This window comes from Hemitrygon akajei, chromosome 5 (genome assembly GCF_048418815.1).
Source record: "Hemitrygon akajei chromosome 5, sHemAka1.3, whole genome shotgun sequence".
Taxonomy (NCBI): domain Eukaryota; kingdom Metazoa; phylum Chordata; class Chondrichthyes; order Myliobatiformes; family Dasyatidae; genus Hemitrygon; species Hemitrygon akajei.
In genome coordinates, this window is record NC_133128.1 from 38299465 (window position 1) to 38322650 (window position 23186).

General features: G+C 40.6%; 1 protein-coding gene across 6 annotated transcripts in view; it reads left to right on the forward strand.

Moving 5' to 3' along the window:
- Positions 1-20950, forward strand: part of LOC140727645 (NXPE family member 3-like) — a 129138-nt gene extending 108188 nt beyond the window's left edge. For all 6 annotated transcript variants that reach the window (XM_073045260.1, XM_073045262.1, XM_073045259.1 and 3 more), the window contains 4 exons: positions 2898-3673; positions 5681-5754; positions 7123-7332; positions 20036-20950. In XM_073045260.1, the coding sequence (XP_072901361.1) occupies positions 2898-3673; positions 5681-5754; positions 7123-7332; positions 20036-20589 (1614 nt within the window). In that variant the 3' untranslated portion in view covers positions 20590-20950. The remainder of the gene's footprint in view (positions 1-2897; positions 3674-5680; positions 5755-7122; positions 7333-20035) is intronic.
- The last annotated feature ends 2236 nt before the right edge of the window (positions 20951-23186 follow it).

The window sequence follows — 23186 nt, forward strand, 5'->3', positions numbered from 1 at the left end:
TAATTCTGCTCCTATGCCTTAAGGTCTTAAAAATCGGTTATGCAACTGTCTATGTTCTCTGCACTTGGGCCCACTTGACACAATATGTAGATAAGCCTACGAGAGGAGAGGCTGTACTTGATCTGGCATTCGGAATTGAACCTGGTTAGGTGTCAGATCTCTCAGTGGGAGATCATTTTGGAGATAGTGATTATAATTCTATCTCCTTTAGCATAGCATTGGAAAGAGATGGAACAGACAAGTTAGGAAAGCATTTAATTGGAAGTAAAGGGTAATATGAGACTATCAGGAAAGAACTTGGAAGCATAAATTGGGAACAGATGTTCTCAGGGAAATACATGGAAGAAACGTGGCAAATGTTCAGGGGATATTTGCCTAGAGTTCTGCACAGGTACGTTCCAATGAGACAGGGAAAGGATGGTAGGGTACAGGAACCGTAGTGTACAAAGGCTATTGTAAATCTAGTCAAGATGAAAAGAAGAGCTTACAAAAGGTTCAAAAAACTAGGCAATGATAGAGATCTAGAAGATTATAAGGCTAGCAGGAAGGAGTTTAAGAAAGAAATTAGGAGAGCCAGAAGGGGTCAAAAGAAGGCTTTGGTGGACAGGATTAAGGAAAACCCCAAGACATTCTACAAGGATGTGAAGAGCAAGAGGACAAGATGTCAGAGAATAGGAGTGGCAATCAAGAGTGACAGTGGAAAAGTGTGTATGGAACTGGAAGAGATAGTACAGGTACTTAAAGAATACTTTGCTTCAGTATTCACTAAGGAAAAGAATCTTGGTGATTGTAGAGATGACTTACAGTGGACTGAAAAGCTTGAGCATGTAGATATTAAGAAAGAGGATGCGCTGGAGCATTTGGAAAGCATCAAGTTGGATAAGTCACCGGGACTTGATGAGATGTACCCCAGGCTAATGTGGAAGGTGAGGGAAAAGATTCTGAGCTTCTGGCGATGATCTTTGCATCATCAATGGGGATGGGAGAGGTTCCAGAGAATTGGAGGGTTGCAGGTGTTGTTCTATTATTCGAGAAAGGGAGTTCAGATAGCCCAGGAAATTAAAGACAAGTGATTCTTACTTCAGTGGTAGGTAAGATGATGGAGAAGATCCTGAGAGGCAAGATTTATGAACATTTGGAGAGGCATAATATGCTTAGGAATAGTCAGCATGGCTGTGTCAAAGGCAGGTTGTGCCTTATGAGCCATTGAATTTTCTGAGGATGTGACTAAACACATTGCTGAAGGTAGAGCAGTAGATGTAGTGTATATGGATTTCAGCTAGGCATTTGATCAGGTACCCCATGCAAGGCTTATTGAGAAAGTAAGGAGGCATGGGATCCAAGGGGATCTTGCTTTGTGGATCCAGAAATGGCTTGCCCACAGAAGGCAAAGAGTGGTTGTAGATGGGTCATATTCTGCAAGGAAGTCAGTGACCAGTGCTGTGCCTCAGGGATCTGTTCTGGGACCGTTACTCTTTGTGATTTTTATACGTGACCTGGAAAAGGAAGTGGAGGGATCGGTTAGTAAATTTGCTCATGACAAAAAGGTTGGGGGTGTTGTGAGTAATGTAGACGACTGTCAGAGTTTACAGCGGGACATCAATAGGATGCACACTGGACTGAGAAGTGACAGATGGAGTTCAACCCAGATAAGTGTGAGGTGGTTTATTTTAGGAGGTCAAATATGATGGCAAAATATAGTATTAATGGTAAGACTCTTGGCAGTGTGGAGGATCAGAGGGATCTTGGTGTCCGAGTCCATAGGACACTCAAAGCTGCTGTACAAGTTGACTCTGTGGTTAAGAAAGCATACGGAGCTTTGGCCTGCATCAATTGTGGGATTGAATTTAGTAGCTGAGAGGTAATGTTGCAGCTGTATAGGACCCTGGTCAGACCCCACTTGGGGTACTGTGCTCAGTTCTGGTCACCTCACTATAGAAAGGATGTGGAAACCATAGAAAGGGTGCAGAGAAGATTTACAAGGACATTGCCTGAATTGGGGAGCGTGCCTTATGAGAATAGGTTGAGTGAACTCAGCCATTTTTCCTTGGAGCAACAGAGGATGAGAGGTGTATAAGGTGATGAGAGGCATTGATCGTGTGGATAGTCAGAGGCTTTTTCCCAGGGCTGAAATGGCTAGCACGAGAGGGCACAGTTTTAAGTTGCTTGGAAGTAGGTACAGAGGGGTAAGTTTTTTATGGAGAGAGTGGTGAGTGCGTGGAATGGGCTGCCAGTGACAGTGATGGAGGCAGATATGATAGGGTCTTTTAAGAGACTCCTGGACAGGTACATGGAGCTTAGAAAAAGAGAGGGCTATGGGTAACCCTAGGTAATTTCTAAGGTAAGGACATGTTCGGCACAGCTTTGTGGGCCGAAGGGCCTGTATTGTGCTGTAGGTTTTCTATGTTTCTAAGCCTTGGTTAGTAAGTTTTCAGATGACACTAAAATGTGTGTTATCATAGATAGTAAAGATAGCTATCTAGAATTAGATGGTATCTTGGTCAGCTGGGTAAGCAGGCTGGGGAATGGCAAATGGTTTCGTTCAGATAGGTGAAAAATATTGTCTTTTGCGAGGACAAAGGAGGGTAGGACTCTCACAATGAATGGTAGAGCCTCCAGGAGTGTAGTAGGACAAAGAGTCCTCAGATTTCAAGTACATCACTATCCATCTACATCTCTTCTCTGTAATATGATTTTACATCTATACTCTGAGATTACTTTCAAAGTTCAGTTCTTTCCTTCATTTTTGACCTTCTATCTTCCCATCTGGCAAGATTCTGAACAACTCCCTTAGGGTATTAAAATGCCTGCATTTTCTGAGGCTTCAATTTGGTAAGTTAAGAAGATGAACCTTATGTACAAATATAGTTATTTTACTAAAATATTCCATTCTACAGTTTGGAGATGAAACAGATGGAACATGGAAGAAATATCCAGATCCAAAGTTTAATCACACAGCAGAGCAGCTAAAGGAAGAAACACCGTCATCTTGGACTGACAGACTTTTAAAATGTGGCTATCAGAATCACAGCTTCACCCCTGAAGAAAGATCAGAGGGTGCAGCTCTGATCAAAATGATTGAATGGCCAAAGCCTCCCAGACCTAATGTGCCTTTTCAGAAAAGCAGTGACCCATCACATGCATATTTTGTTATTTTAAATTCTGGAAAGACTTTCTATGTTGGAGATCAGTTACAGGTGATGGTGCGTATGTACGATTTTGAAGGAAATCCGAAGCAATACGGGGGTGACTATCTCCAAGCCCGGATCCACACTCCAGAGTTGAAAGCCGGTTCAGCAGGAACGGTTATAGATCATCAAAATGGAACTTATCACATCAATTTTACCTTATTCTGGCCAGGAGAAGTCCACGTGTCTGTTTCTTTGGTTCATCCCAGTGAAGGGGTTCAAGCCCTTAAAAGAATACGGAAGGAAAACCCAGACAGAGTGTATTTTAAAAGCACTTTCAAATTGGGGAATACCTTGCAGATCATTGTATGCAATTTCTGTTTGTCTCAAACTAAACCACTTTGTAACTTTACTGATCTCAGGACTGGGGAGCCCTGGTTCTGTTACAGACCAGAGAAGCTTCCCTGCTCATCTCGTGTCAACCATGCGATGGGAGGTTATATGAAGAACCTCTTAATTGGAGAAGAATTTCATTATTTTCAAAGGTATGGTAATCATTCTCATTAGATACTGGCATTCATTTTCTTCACATCTATAAACTTGTTTCATAAACTAATCAAATTAATTTATTTAAAAGAGCAGTGTGAATCATCTCTGTAAGCTGAAGCCATGCATCTGGCTGAAATTCTCATTGAGCTTAAGGAATACAAGGGGTGGCAGGTGCTGTAGAGATATTGAACTGTCGATGCTGATGCAGGGTCTTGGCCTGAAACGTTGACTAGCCCTCTGCCTCCACAAATGCTGCTTGGCATGCCCACATCCTCCAGCTGTTTGGTTTTTGCTTTCTTTTATCCCTTCTGAGAATGGGAGATTATTGTTGATCTGGAAGTATAAGCACTTTAATACGGGAAACCTCCAAAACCTGGTGGTATTGGGCATGATCACACTCAGATCACGCCAATCTGCCTACTGTCTGACCTGTTGCAAGATTCCTGTAGTCTGAAACCCGAGCAAGACTTGGTTCCATTGCCAGCCTTTGGGCATTGGTAGTTAGGTTATTCGTAAATAGATGTGTCTTAGCAGAAGTACCCATGACCCCTTTGATCACAATTGACGATTCACAGAATAAAAAACTGACAGTGTAGTAAATCACATACATGTGATTCTGCAGATGCTGGAAATCCAGAGTAACACGCACAGAATGCTGGGAGAACACAGCAGGTCAGACAGCATCTATGGAGTGGAGTAAACAGTCATCATTTCAGGCTGAGACCATTTATCAGGACTTCCTATCCCTGTCCAATGCCTTGGTAAAGCTCATGAAGTTGTGGTCACTGACTCTGAATTGTTTTCCCACTGAGAGATCTCCCACCTGACCAAATCTAGTATGGCCTCCTCTATCAGCCTGTATATATAATATGCAAGCAGTCCTTTCTGGACGCATCTAACAAAGTCCACCTTATCTAAGCACTAAGGTGCTGTCAATTAATATTAGGAAAGTTGAAATCACCCATGACAACAACCATGCTACTTTTGCAATTTTCAAAAATCTCTCTCCTGATCTAGACTTAGTATCTGTAGTGTTATTGGACGGCCTATGAATGCTCCTAGTAGAGTGATTGCTCCCTTCAAATTCCTTACTTCCACCCACACTGACTCAGTGGACATCCTCCCTTTCTGCAGCTTTGAAACTATCCTTGATTAGCAATGCTATTCCCCATCTCTTTTACCTTCCTCCCTTTTGAAACAGCTAATTTCTGGAACATTCAGTAGCCATTTCTGACCTTTTGACAGCCAAGTCTCTGTAATGGCCTTAACATTGTAGCCCCATGTATTAATCCATGCTCTAAGTTCATTACCCTTGTTCCTCATATTTCTGTCACTAAAATAGACACATTTCAATCCATCCAACAGACTGCATTAATACCCTATTCACTGCCTATCCTTCCTCACAATCGCTCTGCACACTGAATCTACCTTTACAACAACTGCCCCATCCTCTAACTTATCATTCAGTTTCCCATCCCCCTACCAAACTCGTTTCAACCCTCTCCAACTGCTCTAGCAAACCTGTCTGCAAGGATATTGGTCCTCCTCGAGTTCAGAAGTAACCTTTCCTTTTCATACAGCTCATACCTTCCCCTGAAGAGAACCCATGGTCCACAAGTCTGAAACCCTGTTCCCTACACTAGTTCTTCAGCCACATACTTATTTGCCAAATCATCCTACTTTTACCCTCACTGACACATGGCAGAGGCAGCAATCTAGAGATTGTCATCCTTGAGGTCCTGCTTTTCAAGTTCTTCCTTAGCTCCTCATATTATTTCTTCAGGACCTTATCCCTTTTCTTAGTTATGTCATTGGTACCACAACTTCTGGCTTTCACCCACCCCCTTGAATTAACAATCAGTTGTTGCTGGCTCTGTCTTTAGGTAACAATATGTTCAAATGATAAACTATCCTCTTTTATCTCTATGCTTCCTACAAAATTAAACATTTATATGTCACATTTCATGGGTGCAGTAGATTAAGAAATAATAATATATTTTCAGTCAGAAAAATATCAAGAGGCCAATATTACCCAAAGATCAAGGTTATGTAATTGTAAAGCCTTCACCTCATTCAGGTAAGATAATACTAATATACTGACTTAACAAATTAGAGATTTGTGTACGAGGGATTATGTTAGTAATGTTGGGAGTAGTTCTTCCATGCTGAAGATTCTCTTATATCCTAAACTGAATTTAATACCTTACATAGATTTTTATTAATTTTAGGAACATATTAGAAACTAATACTGTATTTTGTTTGTTTCAACATGAATTTACTTGGTTGTTCAATACAAATAGGATTGTGTAGATGAATTTGCTTTTCTTAATGTGGAAATTTCTCAAGTGCTTGAAGCTCCACATGTTATCCTGATCCTAATTTTTAATTTAAATAAGTTGTCTGAATATCTATGCTGTCTATGAAGTATGAAGGAATACTGCACTTTTGCAGATGCTATGCATTAAACTGGGGCTGGCTCTATCTCCTCAAGCAATTTTGGCATCCCAAAGCATATGTTCAAAGAAGAGGAGGGGAATGGTAGTTCAGACACTTTCAGCCAGCATTACTCTGACAGATTGTCTGGTCATTATTAGAAAACATTTGTTGGCCTTTGCGAAATTAACTCCCAAATTTCTCATTTTACAATGGTGATTCCACCCTTTTTAAAGTCCCTACATTGGCTTTAGATTGCTCTGAGAGACACTGAAGTGAACATGAAAGATGCATTTGAAATTCATGTCATTTTTTTTACTACATTGGCATATCAAGCACAATTTTTAGGATCTTGTTTACTTTCTATGTTATTGCATCTAAATCATTTCATTTCATTCCCCACATGTTGCCATTGCTTATATTCCTTCTGGGTAGCCCCCAACTTGACGGTATAAAGATCGAGGTCTCAAATCTCCGGTAATTGCTCCCCCTTCACCATTCCCATTTTCTGTTTCCATTTCTCACCTTCTCACCTTGTCTCCTTACCTGCTCATCATCTCCTTCTGATGCTCCTCCCCCTTACCTTTCTTCCATAGTCTTCTATAGTCTTCTATCAGAGCCCTTTATCTCGTTCACCAATCAACTTCCCAGCTTTTCATTGCACCCCTCCCCTTCTCCTGGCTTCACCCATCACCTACCACCATGTACTTTTTCCTCCCCCCTCCCCACTTTCTTACACTGACTTCTCCCCTTCCTTTCTAGTCCTGAAGAAGAGTCTCAGCCTGAAACATAGACTGTTTACTCTTTTCCATAGAAGCTGCCTGCCCTGCTGAGTTCCTCCAGCATATTGTGTGTGTGTGTTGGTTTGGATTTCCAGCATCTGCAGATTTTCACATGATTTTCATTACTAATTTTCTGTCTAATATTCTCTTGAAATTTGACATTAATGCTTTTAAACAGTGGATTATAAATCAAAGGCATTGTACTTAAATTTCTCTCTCCTAATTTTTAGGCAAAAATCCCAGTGAATGTCTCCCTGGCAAGCCATTCCTTTCACCAGCTGGATTTTATTATCAGGATAAATGGATATCAAAGACCTGTAGACTTCAAAACTTTGACACGCCAGCAAATGTTATCAACTGTCTTCATGGGAAAGTTGTTTATATTTTTGGAGATTCCACTATACGCCAGTGGTTTGAGTATTTGATACATTTTGTACCAGGTCAGGATTCCCATTTCTCATTATTCATTGTAGTCTAATGCTTTAAGCTTTATATTTACTCCAATTCATAATCAAATCTGTGTTCTTCTCGTGCAACTTACACTTTCTTGCACATGAACATTTTATGCTTCTTGAGGATGAATAGCGTTACCATTTCTCCATAAAACACCTAAGCTGCAAGGACACGTACAATCTCTGAATTATACAAAATAGGCAATAATACTTCCACACAGAAAAAAAACCTGACAAATATTATAATAAAATCCACCAGTTAAAGGTAGACAATTGGAAACTTTGGGTGTGCATGCAAAGACGGCTCATCATGAACCCACCAATCTCAGACTTGCACAGTGGAAGGAAAAGCTGTAATAATTCATGGAATTCAAAGTGCTGACAATTATGAGGTATTTTTTCAATAAAAGAAATGTCTTCAGTTTGAGCTTCTCCAAGGACAACCATATTTTTTGCCTGTCCAAATTACATCAATAGATCTTATTTGGGTCTAGCCGGGTAATAACTCCCAGAAATACTTACAAACATCTTAATATATGATCAGTTGAGAACAATGCTTGAATCAAGTCAATTATGTTCTGCTTGCTAAATATACCAATCACAATATCTGGGCTAACAGTAGTAGAAAGTAGCAAAGCCTACAAAAAAGTATTGGAAGGAGTGGATATGGCCCAGTCCATCACATGAAATGACTTTTCACCACTGTGCACATCTACACAGAGTGCTGTTGAGGGAAAGCAGCTTCCATCATCAAGGAACCCCACCATCCAGGTCATGCACTCTTTTCACTGCTGCCATCAGGAAGAAAATACAGGAGCCTCAGGACCCACACCAACAGGTTCAGAAACAGTTCTTACTCCTCAACTTGAGAGGATAACTTAACTCAACTTCACTCACCCCATCATTGAACTGGTCCCATAACCTCTGGACTCATTTTCAAGGCCTTTCCATTTCATGTTCTCAATATTTACTTATTATTATTATTATTTATTTTTGCTTTCCTTTTGTGTTTGCACTGTTTGTTGTCTTTTGTATATTGGTTATTTGTCCGTCCTGTTAGATGCGCCCTTTCATTGATTCTATTGTGTCTCTTGTAGAGGGGTTAGTGGTGGGATGCATTCCAAGAAGATAATCCATCTCACAGTTTTCCATAGCATGAAGCTGTGACCACCTGCACATGCATCAAGAACCTACATTGGAAAATAATGTATTTATTTATTTAGTGCCTTCCCTAAATAAATTCCATGAGAGCAAATTTCCTACTGTACCTCAAAATATTGAATTGTGATTCATAAAGTCTATAAAGACAAATTTACATTATTCAATGGTTGTAACATGGAGGTCACCTGTGTACTTGGAATTAGAAGAAGGAAAAGTGGTACAAATCATGATTGAAAGCTCTTCATCAGAATGTACGCATCATTCATAACAAGTGATTCAGCAACAGAGATTCAACTAAATGGGAACCATCTAATAACTTTTACCGAAAGATGATTGTAAAATGATCATTGTTTTTAAATATTCCATGATGCTTAACTTTGAGAGGAGAGAGGCAAAATGTTAAAGATAAAAGAACTCAGAGGAATGGAATAAAGGCAGTAGTGGTGAGGAATTATAAATCAGAAAATAAAGTAAATTTAGTTTTGATGGGAAAAAAAAGTGGGAGGAAACGTTTTGGGTTGAAATGTCATGAAGTCATGATGTCTCCCACAGATGCTGTTCAGACCACTAAGTTCCCCCAGCAGATAGTTTGTTGGAAATGATAATGTAGGGTATTAAATAAATTAGGAAATTGGAGACAGGAAATTGTGACAAAGTCAATACAATAATCATAGGTGACTTTACATATAGACTAGATTTATCAAATTAACAATATAGTATCAGGATGAATTCATAGAGTACAGAACAGATGTCTTCCCACAGCAGTGCAATAAGGAGTCAGTGAAGGAACAGAAACTTTTAAATATACTGTAACACTAAGTATCTAGTGATTCAGTAAGCAATTTTAATGCCCTGGTTAAGATTTCTCCTGCTGTGCTTTGAGGTATTTCATTTTACTATTTATCTGTAAAACTAGTATGTCCTGCTGGTAGAATGTTTTAGTTTCAGCTAAAGACAAGGAGCCATATTGTTCAACTTAGAAATGTTGTGTCAGCCAATCAGGATGGTAGGATTGGGAGAAGGTTCTAGGGAGAGCTAGAATGAGAGAGATTTGTGATGGACAGTGGTGGGGTTTGTGGTCTTTTGGCGGGAGATGCAGAGAAGAGAAGATCGGGAAGAGGTGATTGGAAGGAGTGTTTTGTGAGATGGAGTCCAAGATGGGAAGCTGTACTGGTGACTGGTGATGAGAATGCAGTGCTGTGAGTAATGGTTATACCCAGCTTTTGGAAGAGATGGGCTTCAACAGTCATGTGCACATTTAGATCTGTCTAACTGTAAAGGGCCCTTTAATTTTATTCTTTATTTTCTTTTTCTTAATAACTGTTTGATAAAGCTGAAATTGGTAACATACTTTAATATTTTATGCTAGTGTGTGATTTGTCATTTCTTGGTGATGGTTAATTCTGTATGGGCAGTATTTATGCAGTTTTTGCTCATGTCAGGGTTTTGTTAATCAGAATATCCCAACTCCCCTGTTTGGTTAGGCTCCAATCATACAGACTCTAGATTTATATTGTTATAAAGGTGGCCTCTTCACTGCTGACTCACATGGCAGTTAGCAGAGTTAGTTATCACACCAAATTTGTATATGAGCCCAGTGAGAGGGTTACATTTGTGGGAGCTTGTCCAGGATTCGGTGAATAACATGTGAATGCTGTTTAAGTATTGATTAAGTGGTTTGTGTATTTAAGCCTGTGTCAGTGAAAGTGATGAAGGTACTTTATTATAGACGCCACAGGAATTAAGATATGTTGTGATTTGGAGAGATTATCCACAAATAATACTTGTGTTCTGAGCAGGGTGGATATTCAAAGTCCTGATGAACTGCTAATTAGAGTACGGAGTTCTGTAAAAGTATTGAGGAAAGTCACATTGGTTGAATGGCAGTTAGATCAATTGGCTGGTAAGAATGTCATGTTAATCCAGACTAGTAGTGACGTAACTGAAGTTGCACTGCCTGGAGAGGGCCATCCTTACTTTTAGAGAAGTGGCCATGTAGCTGAGGGTAAAAACGTTAAAGATGAATTGTAAGTGGCTGAGAGTGAAGACTTTAAAGACAAGTTGATCTCGTTTCTGCAAAGTGAGAGAAAGAAGTTGTCTGATGTGAAAGGTGTAATAGGTCCTTCAGCAGCTGAATTAAATTCTGAGCTGGTTTCAACAATTACTATTGATAAATGCAACACATACCTGTGGAGACTCAAAGACCATAGGTTGAGAGTGTTTTCTGGAGTCAGGCCACACAGATGGGAGTTTTGCAGAATGGAGTGAAAAACCTGCAAACTGAGGTTTCTTGGTTGATGTCGGCTAGTGCTGCCACCAAGCTTGACAAGTCCAATAAGAAAGTGAACCCACCAGTAGGATGTACTAAGCAGAGAGCTGCTGCTGACAGGGGCGCTGAGCAAGGGAAGCGACCAGTATTATACGTTACCATTGTGGTGAGGATGGACATTTCAAGGAGGAGTGTAAAGGACAAGAAAACCTTTGGAAAATAACTTTAAAGTTGTTCAAACAGAAAAGGAAGTCAGGAAGCTTCAGAGAGACCCAGTAAGGGAACAACCTGGCACCTTGAAGAATGGGAGTGCCTCTAGTGTTAAAGCAATGTGTGCGTTTTCCACAGTGAGGAAATCAGAGGCAAGACTATGGCAGGATAGAGCTGTGGCTCGTTTGGGAGCTTCTGGTTGTGCTATTCCACAGGGATATTGCAACTTAACTGCTCTGCATACAAAGCAGTTGCCTGCCTTGAGTCCTGTGGAATTGGCAGCAGCCCAACCCTTGTACAGTAAAGGTGCCATTTAGTCATCTGTTGCCAAAGGGGGTATGGCCCAACTTAAAAAGACAAAACACCCTACCAGTGAGAGAATGGAGCAAGATGGAGTTGAGGAACCAAGTTTTATACGGGGTCATATACCCTCCAGATAATCCTTGGCATTCTCAGTGGTTTCAGGTAAAGATACGGAGCTGTGTTGTTCAACTTAGGAATGGTTAGTCAACCAATCAGGTTGGTGGGATTGGGAGAAAGTTCTAGAGAGCTGGGCAGAGAGAGATTTATGATGGACAGTGGTGGGGTTCATGGTCTTCTGGTGGGAAATGCGGAGGAGAAGATAAGGAAGAGGCTATTGCAAGGAGTGCTTCACGAGATGGAGTCCAAGATGGGAAGTTCTGTCAGAGATTAGTGATGAGAATTCAAAGCTGTGAGTAATGGCCATACCCAACTTTTGAAGGAGATGAGGCTCCAATGGTTTTGTGCACATTTAGACTGGTCTAACTGAAATGGGGCTATTATTTTTGTTCTTCCTTTTCTTTCTCTCATTATCTGTTTGATAAAACTGAAATTGGTAAATATACTTTCTTTATAATTTTATGCTGGTGTGTCATTTCTTGGTGATGGGTAATTCTGTAAGGGCAGCATTCACTCAAATCAAGGTTCCGTTAATTGGAACATCCCAACTTTCCTGTTTTGTTGAACCCCAAATCATACTGACCCTAGATGTATATTGTTATAAAGGTGGCCTTCTCACCACTGAGTCACATGGCTGTTTACAGAGTTAGCTACTGAGCCAGGTTTGCATCTGATCCTGGTGAGAGGGTTACACAATGATCATAATATAGAATTTTATATAAAGATCGAAAGTGATTGAACACAATTGGAAGCTGTCTTCTAGCTGAATATAGCAAACTGAACAGAGTCAAGGAAATGTTGGGAAAGGGCTTCACTGACTATTATAGGTTGTCCATGGCAAGAGAAAAATAATAAACACAAGCGATTTTGCAAATGCTGAATATTCAGAGCAACACACACAAATGGTTGGGTGAACTAGCAGGTCTATGGAGGAGAAAGCAGTCGATATTTCAGGTTGAGTCTCTTTATCAAGACTGCAATCGAAGGGAAGAAGCCTTTTTACTGAGAAAGAATTTGCTGCAATGTCTACTTAGGCTGCAAGTAAAGTATTATTTATAAAGAAACAATGGCTAACTTTAAAAAGTATCGGAAATAGCTGACAAGTAATATACAAATATTGAGACAAATAAGCTAGGACAGTGGTAAAGCTTTGGCATGTAAAGGTAATATCGATTCAAATGAAAAGTGTACCCTGCTGAAAAGCAGTAAGTCTGAAGACTGGGGACATTTCAGAAACCTGCAGAACAATACAGATGGAAAGGAAAAGAGTGTGAGGACTTCCATGTAAAAGTAAAAATGAAAAGATTATCCAAAAGTAATGTGGTTCCTTTATAAATTGAGACGTAAAATATTATACCAGGCATAATGGTGAACTGTAAGGAAGTTAAACAAATATCATGAAATAATGCAAGAGTAGACTCATTTTCATGAATTCTACAGAGCCCCAATGAGACTTTGTGTAGGAAATAGTGTGCGGAGGAAGAAGATACTTGTGTGAGATGGAGTTTAGTGAAGATTCACAATTGATTTCTGGGAGCTTGGATCTGTCATAATAAGAAAGATCATGTTGATTAAACCATACTTTTCTGAGTTTAGTAGAATGCATGGCTCTGTCATGGCAACACAGAAAATTCTTAGGGACAGTCAGGGTAATTTCAGTGGAGTGTCCATAACCAGAAGTTACTGTCTCAAAACATGGGGCTGGCCATTCAGGACTGAGATGAGAAAACATTTGGTCACCTGGCAGACAGTGAATCTTTGGTTCTCACAAATAGGCTACCCAGAAGAGCTGCAACTCCTCAGATGAAGTGTGTTTTCAAGAAAAAGACCATAAGACATAAGAGCAGAATGAGGCCATTTGGCTGTTAGTGTCCCTTTCCAATCATCTTTGGCCAGCTCCCCTCTCATGCCTCTTTCATCCTTCTACTCCACTGTAATACTGATACATTTGACTTTAGCTGCTCCCTCTCAAATAGCAGGACGATTTCTGTCATATTATGATTACCTTTCTTCCGAGTGCTCCTCACTTTAAGCTCCCTAAGCAAATCCAGCTCATTATGCAACACTCAGTCCAGAACAACTGATCCCCTATTGGGCTCAATCACAAACTGCTCTAAAAGCCATCTCGTAGGTATTCTACAAATTGTCAATTGTTGATCCTTTTCACACCTTGGGCAGTATGTTTTGCCATTTCCATAAGACCATAAGACATAGGAGCAGAATCAGGCCATTTGGCTCATTGAGTCTACTCCACCATTCAGTCATGGCTTATCCTTTACTTTTCCCTCTTCAGCCCCACTCCCCCACCTTCTCCACTTAACCTTTGATGCTGTGTCCAATCAAGAACCTATGAATCTCCATCTAAAATACACCCAGTGACCTGGCCTCTACAGCCGCCTGTGGTAATAAATTCCACAAATTCATCAACCTCTGGCTAAAGAAATTTCTCTGCATCTCTGCTTTAAGTAGACGCCCCTCTATCTATGTTGTCCAAGATTGCCCCACCATGGGAGAAATCCTTTCCACATCAACTTTGTCTAGGCCTTCCAACATTCTTAAGGTTTCAGTGAGATCCCCCCTCATCCTTCTAAGTTCCAGTGAGTACAGACCCAGAGCTGTCAAACATTCCTCATATGTTAACACTTTCATTCCCGGAATCATTCTTGTGAAAACCCTCTGAACCCTCTTCAATACCCTCATATCTTTTCTTAGATGTAGAGCCCAAATCAGTTCACAATACTCAAGGTGAGGCCTCACCAGTGCCTTATAAAGCCTCAGCATCACATCCCTCCTCTTGTATTCTAGACCTCCTGAAATGAAAACAAAAAAAAAGGATGCTTTCATCCCCACCCACTGTCAATGCTCTAACCATGCCAGTAACTTTCCGATAATACCATGGCTCCTAACTTGGTAAGCAGCCTCATGTGTGGCACCTTGTTAAAGGCCTTCTGAAAGTCCAAATATACAACATCTACTACATCCCCTTTATCTATCCTACTCAAAGAACTCCAACAGATTCAACAGGCAATATTTTCCCTTGAGGAAAGCATGCTGATTTTGTCCTATCTTGTCCTGTGTCACCAAGTATTCCATCCCCTCATCCTTAACAATTGACTCCAACATCATTCCAACCACTGAGGTCAGGATAACTGGTCTATAATTTCATTCCTGCTGCCTTCATCCTTTCTTTAAGAGTGGAGTGACACTTGCAGTTTTACAGTCCTATGGCACCATGCAATAGTCCAAAGATATTTGAAAGGTCATTACTCATGCCTCCACAATCTCTACCACTACCTCTTTCAGAACCCTAGAGTGCAGTTCATCTGGTCTAGGTGACTTATGTACACTTAGGCCTTTCAGCTTTTTGAGCCGTCGTTGTCATGACTATCCCTCGAGGTCAAGGATGATGATCTTCATTCCATTGATCTATTGTGGCCCACAGAGTGAAGACACCTGTGCGTGTATTTGTTTAATGTGTACTTGATGTTGCACTCCAAGAAGAACACGATACTTCACAGATCAATCAAATGATTCCAATGGCATGGAAACCACGACGATTGGAGCTGATGAATTTGTTGCAGCCTTCATCTGCCCTCACAGCCATTGAGTTGGAAATAACTTCATCCGTCTGTTCCACCATTGAGGTCTTGGTTGGATTGTTCCTTGTCAGGGACCTCACCCTCGACCTTACCACCATGGGTGACCCTACCAGGAGCGTAGCTCCAGTCGGCATCGCTCTCAGAATCTCAGGACCACACAAACTTCTCCACCACGACAAGGTGGCAATCCTTGGAGAAGCTTTTTGAGCATCTTCTCCCTTATAATAATAACTGCAATCACTTCTCTTCCTCACCCACTTCAACATCTGGCATACTGCTAGTGTCTTTCACAGTGAAGACGGATACAAAATACTCATTTAGTTCATCTGCCATCTCCTTGTCCCCCATTATTATTTCTCCTGTCTCATTTTCTAGCAGTCCTATATCCACTCTCATCTTTCTTTTATTTTTTACATACATGGCATGCAAATGTTTGGAAACCCCAGTCAAAATTTCTGTTACTGTGAATAGTTAAGTGAGCAGAAGATGAACTGATCTCCAAAAGTCATAAAGATGAAACATTCTTTTCAACATTTTAAGCAAGATTAGTGTATTATTTTTGTTTTGTACAATTTTAGAGTGAAAAAATGGAAAGGAGCACCATGCAAAAGTTTGGGCACCCCAGGAGATTTGAGCTCTCAAATAACTTATACCAAGGTCTCAGACCTTAATTAGTTTGTTAGGGCTATGGTTTGTTCACAGTCATTGTTAGGAAAGGCCAGGTGATGCAAATTTCAAAGCTTTAAAAATACCCTGACTCCTCAAACCTTTTCCCAAAAAGCAGCAGACATGGGCTCCTCTAAGCGGCTGCCTAGCACTCTGAAAATTAAAATAAATGATGCCCACAAAGTAGGAGAAGGCTGTAAGAAGATAGCAAAGTGCTTCAGGTAGCCGTTTCCTCAGTTCGTAATGTAAATAAGAAATGGCAGTTAACAGGAACGGTGGAGATCAGATTGAGGTTCTGGAAAACCAAGAAAATTTTCGGAGAGAACTGCTCATAGGAATGCTAGAAAGGCAAATCAAAACCCTCGTTTGACTGCAAAAGACCTTCAGGAAGATTTAGCAGACTCTGGAGTGGTGGTGCAGTGTTCTACTGTTATTTTAAAACTGTAAAAGATGGAAATAAAAAAAGTAATCTTGCTTAAAATATTAAAGAAATGTGTCATCTTTAACCTCATGCCTTTTGAAAATCAGGTCATCTTTTACTCACTTAACTATTCACAATAACAGAAATTTTGACCGGGGTGTCCAAACGTTTACATGCCACTGTACTTGAAAAAGCTTTTACTATCTACTTTGATCTTGTTGCTAGCTTGCTTTCAGATTTCATCTTTTCCCTCTAATAATTCTTTTAGTTGCCCTCCAAGGTTTTTAAAAGCTTCCCAATCCTCTGTCTTCTGGCTAATTGTTACTTTGTTATATGCCCTCTCATTCATTTTACTTCCCTTGTCAACCACAGTTGTACTATTTTGCCATTTCAGTATATCTTTATTTTTGGAATACATCTATCCTCTACCTTCCTCATTTTCCCCAGAAACTCACACCATTGTTGCTCTGCTGTCATCACTGCCAGCATCTCCTTCCAATTTACTTTGGCCAACTCCTCTCTCAAACCTCTGCCACTGAAATACTGCTATGTCAGACATTACTTACACCCTATCAAATTTCAAGTTGAACACAATCATATTATGATCATTGTCTCCCAGGGTTCTTTTACCTTAAGTTTCCTAATTGCCACCAGTCCATTACATAACACCTAATCTAGTATAGCTGATCCCCTAGTAGGCTCAATGACAAACTGTTCTAAAAGGCCATCTCGTAGGCATTCAACAAACTCACTCTCTTGAGATCCATTACCAACCTGATTTTCCCAATCGACCTGCATGTTAAAATCTCTTATGACTATCATAACATTGCCCTTTTGACATACCTTTTTATTTCCCATTGTAATCTGTGGTCCACATCCCATCTACTGATGGGGTTCTTTTACCTTTGCAGTTTCTTAACTCAACCCCCAAAGACTGTACATTTTCCAATCCTATATCACACCTTTCTTCTGCTTTCATTCCGTTCTTCATCAGCAGAGCCATGCACCCCCTCTACCTACCTTCCTATCCCTCTGATACAACGTGTAACTGTGGACATTCTGCTCCTGACAACAACCATCCTTCAGCCATGATTCAGTGATGGCCACAACAGTATACCTGACAATTTGTAAAAGTGCAACAAGATCATCCACTTTATTTCTTATACCGTATTTGCTACCCTTTTTAATTCTGCATCCCTCATGCACTGATACTCACACTACTGGCTTCAATTTTCTCCTATGCTCTGCCTGCCCTTCCAGACAGTCTGACTGTATGCTATCTTTGTTATTTCACCATCCGTCCAATCCTGAGTCCCTTCACTCTGATTCCTATTCCCCTGCCAAATTAATTTAAACACTCCCCAACAGCTGTAACAAACCTGCCCATGAGTATATTGGTCCCCCTGACCCTTCAGGTGCAACCCGTCCTTTTTGTACAGCTCATACCTCTCCCAGAAGAGATCCCAATGATCCAAGAATCTGAAGCACTGCCCCTGCACCAGCTTCTCAGCCACACATTTATCTGTCAAATCATCCTTTTTCTACCCTCACTGGTGTGTGGCACAGGCAGCAATCCAGAAAGTACTACCCTGGAGGTCCTGTTTCTCAGCCTTCTGCCTGGTGCTCTAAATTCTCTCTTCAGGACCTCTTCTTTTCCTTCCTATGTCATTGGTACCAAGATATCTGGCTGCTCTCCCTCCCCCTCCAAAATGCAGTGGGTGCGATCCAAGATGTCCCTGACTCTGGCACCTGGGAGGCAACATAGCATCCGGGTGTCCCGTTCACATCCACAGAATCTTCTGACTGTTCCTCTGACTATTGAGTCCCCTCTCACTACCGCTCCCCTCTTCACCCTCTTTGCCTTCTGCACCACAGACACATGCTCAGACCCAGTAACCTAGTCTCCATGGCATTCCTCTGGGAGGTCATCCCCCAACACATTATCCAAAACAGTATACTCATTATTGAAGGTCATGGCCATAGGGGTGCCCGACACTAGCCGCCTATTCACATTTCCATTTCTCTTAACAGTCACTCAGCTACCCAGCTCCTGCAACTTAGGGGTGACTACTTCCCTATAATGATCTCCTCGATGATCTCCTCACTCTCCGGTAAAAGCCGAAGGTCATCCAGCTGCTGCTTCAGATCCCTAACATGGTCTTCAAGCAGCTGCAGCTGGATGCACTTCACACAGATGTAGTTTCCTGGGAGACTCTGGGTCTCTCAGGACTCCAACATCCGGCATGAAGAACACACAACAGCCATTTACTACACTCAGTACAGTAAGAGAAAAAAAGACTATGATGCTTAGATATGAGTGGATTTGGAGATGGTACTGGAAATAGGAATTGGGGTTACCCATGATTTTATTGGATGAGAAAACAATAATATAACATTAAATGGCCTACTCCTGCTCACTTTCTTATTTTAGGAGTTTCCTTCCAGTGGCTTGGCTGGCTCTATGCCTCTTCTGCCACAGCAGAACACTGCAACATGACAGGATCATTATTGCTCCAGGAGAGAAGCATTGACTTGCATGATGGTCTTCATATGGATCAAACATAGTGTGAACATTGAGGGGCTCATTGCAGGGAGGAGTACCTCTCAACACAACACACAGACAAATGGCCATTTTCAGTGAGATCAGTCAAAATCTTATTGAATGACCGAGCAGACTCAAGGTGCCAAGTGGTTGAGTCCAGCTTTGATTTATTATGTTCTTTGTTTCCTGCAGGGAAGACTTCACATCACAGGGTAAATGGTTTATGCAGCAGCCTGGAGAAATAAATTAACCAGTAACTGACCTGTAGGGAGTCGATTCCTTTAAATGGTACAGGTAGAGATCCCTTCCTCCTGTTGAGCAAGTGTTGCTCTACATGTGGTTAAAGTTTAAGCCAGAACTTGAATTTCAGTTGAACAGTGCTGTAATCATGCTGGTAAATGGCATGTTCTGCTAATTCAATAAACATACTTCCAGCAGACATTCATTGCTGCCCAACAACTTCAACCTGACCGCATCTTCAGCTGTTCTGCCTGGAAATAGTTATGCTCACTGCCTCTTCCATTCTGAGAATCTAAGACCTCTCAAAAGCAGATGTAAAAATCTGAATTTTACATGACAGAATTCCATGAGATGCATGCAAAGTTTAGCATCAGAACATTGTATTATTTCAATGCACTAAGTATTACCACAAACAGAAGGTAACAAATGGTTGAAATTATTTTGAATTTGGTTCAAATTAATTACTCATCAATGACATCCTCTCTAAAAGTTGCCATGGTTGATTATCCGTTCTCAGTCATCTCAATCTATGTATAGTTTTTGACAATGTATTTCACTCCTTAATTTATCCTAGCCATGTCTCATCCTTGGCAATCCAACCATAGCCAGAGTACTTACAACACTGCAGTTTCTCTTTAAGTAACAACTATATAATTGTGGAATCTTTCATATCACTGTCATTGACCATCTTTGTCTTCAACACGAGGTACATTGGTGAAATTTTCTGAAGAGGTTACATGAAGTTTAACATCACTGCTGAAGACCAATGCTTTCAGCCTCTCCACTACTGGACATAGAATGAAAGATGTACACAACTGTGCAAAAGTCTTAGGCATGTATATATAGCTAGGGAGCCTAAGATTTTTGCACAGTACAGTATACAATGTCTTTCCAGTTACTAAATAGCACTTACTACCACTGAGCTAATATAAAGATAAGTACTCTTATCCCAGTTCTCCAACCATCCTTCTATGTTAAACAATATACAATACTTTGCAGAAGTCCAAGGCACCCTAGGTATATATTTAAGCCTAAGACATTTGCACAGTACTGTAGCTCTAGTTTGACACATTGATCTTTTAAAGGTTATGCTGGTAAAATATTGTTTTAGTTATCACTTAATAAATTATTACTCAGAATTGTTTAAATCATTTTCTCTTCAGGCCTCAGAAAGTTCGATCTGGGCCACTCATTGAAAACTGGACCCCATCTTGCTCTGGATGTGGACAACAAGATCAAGATAGATTATTTTGCGCATGGGAAACCAATACGCATCCAGCCCATATCGATTCAGGACCTGCAATTCATTGCAAATAAATTGGATGACATTCAAGGAGGAAAGAACACAGTTATAGCCTTCACTATCTGGTGCCATTTCAATACTTTTCCGGTGGAGCATTACATCCGACGACTACAGAACATTCGGAGGTCAATTCTACGCTTGCTGGGTAGAAGTCCTGATACAGTAATTGTAATAAAGACAGCCAATGTCCAGGCCCTTTCACAAGGGATTAGTCTCTATAATAGTGACTGGTTCTCCTACCAGCTTGATTTAGTGATGAGAAGGATGTTTGAGGGCATCAATGTGGCATTTGTGGATGCATGGGAGATGACTATAGCCCACTATCTGCCACATGAACTACACCCCAAGGGAATCATCATCAAGAATGAAGTATCTGTGTTCCTTTCATATGTGTGTCCTTTGAAAAAGCGTTAAATGCTACCTGAACCTTTTTCATCCTGAGAATGCTATATGTTTATAATTTGAATTCCAAGAACAATTTTTTTTTAAATTATGTCATTCTGGTCCTTTGAAATAATCAAAAAAATTGTAAACTCCTCCCTTTCTGTTCTGATTTTAAAATTAATCATTTTCCACATTATGATCAGGACTTAGGTGAAATAATAGGAGTATGGTACTGTGAATCTATTGGGAAAAAGCAGCTGAATCAAGTCAATACAGAATGGAAGCAGAATCAGGATAAGGTTTATTATTACTGAATCATGATGTGAAATTTATTGTTCTGTAGCAGCGGTACAGTGCAAAGACATTATTTTATAAATTGCAAAATAAATAAATATTGTAAAAAGAATAATGAGGTTATGATCAAAGACTGGATGAGCGTGGCTCTTTTGGCTTCTGTACAGTACTGGGTAGAAAATCTTAAGCACATATATATTGCTAAGGGGCCTTTTGCACAGTACTGTATTTCTCAATGAGGAGCATTGTTAATCTGGCGGGAGCAAAACATGTCGGGAATGGCAAAGGTGGAGTCCCACAGGAGAGGTGTGGGACAGGTGGCAGAGAAGGAGTTCCGGGGGCGTTGGTGCAGGTGCAGACACACACAGACCTGAGACACCAGGCAAAGTCATTTGATTCCAAACAATTGTTTTATTGATCATCATAAAATGTCTTTCTGGTGCTTCCTGCTCCCTCCCTTTTCCCTTCTCTTTTTCCCAACCACGATTCCCCTCTCCCTGTCACCTTCCCACTCTCAGTCCACAATAGAGACCCATATCAGAATCAGGTTTATCAGCATTCACACGTGTTATGATTTTTTTATGTGTGGCAGTAGTAGAGTGAAATACATGAAATTACTAGAATACTGTATAAAAGTCTTAGGCACCCTAGCAATATATAAGACCATAAAACCAAAAGATATAGGGAAAGAATTAGGCCATTTGGCCCATTGAGTCTGATCTGTTATTTCAACATGGCTGATTCATTTCCCTCTCAGCCCCAATCTCCTGCTTTTTCCTTTCCTTGTATCCCTTCATGCTCTGACTAATCAAGAATCTATCAACCTTTTCCTTAAATATACTCAATGATTTGGCCTCCACAGCCACCTGTGGCAATGAATTCCACAAATTCACCACCCTGTGGCAAAAGAAATTCTTCTTCATCTCCATTCTAAAAGGAAGTCCCTCTATTCTGAGACTGTGTCCTTTTGTCTTGGACTCCCCCATCATCCTCTCCACATCCACTCTATCGAGGCCTTTTAACATTCGATGAATTTCATAGAGATCCCCCATCATTCCTCTGAATTCCAGTGAGTACAGGCGCAAATCCATCAAAAGCTCCTCATACAATTGGCCTTTCAATCTAGGAATCATTTTGATGGATCTTTCTTGTATATCTTCTTTCTTATATAATGGGCCAGTTAATGCTCAAACAACAAAGACAAGGTTTTTGTTCACTTAAACAACTTTACTTTCATCGACAACTTCTAATAGGGGCACCATTTTTATACCCACAATACCTCCTTTCCCCATCGTGTGCATGCCCATAACAGGGAAAGTGCACATGCCTACTTAATACTTAGATAGCCAAAATGAACAGAACTCAACAATCTCCTATCCCTTTTCGTATATTCTTTTTTTAAAAATTAAAAACAATTTAAAAATAATTCAAATGTCCATTAGGACATGAGATCTAGTTCTAGCCCTTGATGTTGATACAATTCCTGAGGTGACAAGTGTCTTCACTAAGTGCCTTTAACGGCACAAGAGCTGGTTCTCCCTTCTTTGTGAGACGGTCAGCAAGTTTTCCTTTGTAGTTGACTATAGTGCATGAGAGATTTTCTATGTTTAGACAAGTTCTTTGATGCTGCTCATCTCTTGCCAAAACCTCTTTTCTGTAACTGACTGGGTGGATTTGATGGTAAAGAGTAGTTGTCTATGACACAAGTTATTTGTAGACCGTCCTTTGGTTCACCATGGAAAGGCTCAGAAGAGAGTGTGGCCAGATAAACAGTATTGTTAATACCTTCGGATTTTGTGAAGGTTTCTCCTGCCAGTGTACTACTGTTCCTACAACTCTTTCAGTCCTTTTTGATTGTTAACAATCTTCCCTCTTCTCCCATCAGTACAATAAAATGTCCCCTTGAGTCCCTCCATCTGGAAGACTCCCAAGCAAGAAGCACTGAAGACCATGAGCCTCAGTGAGCTATCTTTTCCAAGCTGTTGCAACTTCAAGACTACTTTTTCAGATTGAATTCTGCACATTACTTTGTTTGCCTCGTGTGAAGTTTGCACTGTGGCATTTTTGTGCTGGATGTCAAGTTGCAGGCATCAAAGATGATGTCAGGTCTGCTCTGACTTGCCGTCCAAGGAATCTGACCCATCTTTGACTTAAGTTGCTCAGCTTTAGCTTCAACGTATGGCATGAGAGGATTCCATGCGGATTGTATGAAGATTCCTTCTTGGTGCAGTTGTACTGTTCTTTCATAGCAAGGATGTCTATCCCCACATAGCATATCATGTTCCTCATGTCCAACCTAAAAGGCGGACTTTAGCTGAGAGATACCTGTTGTG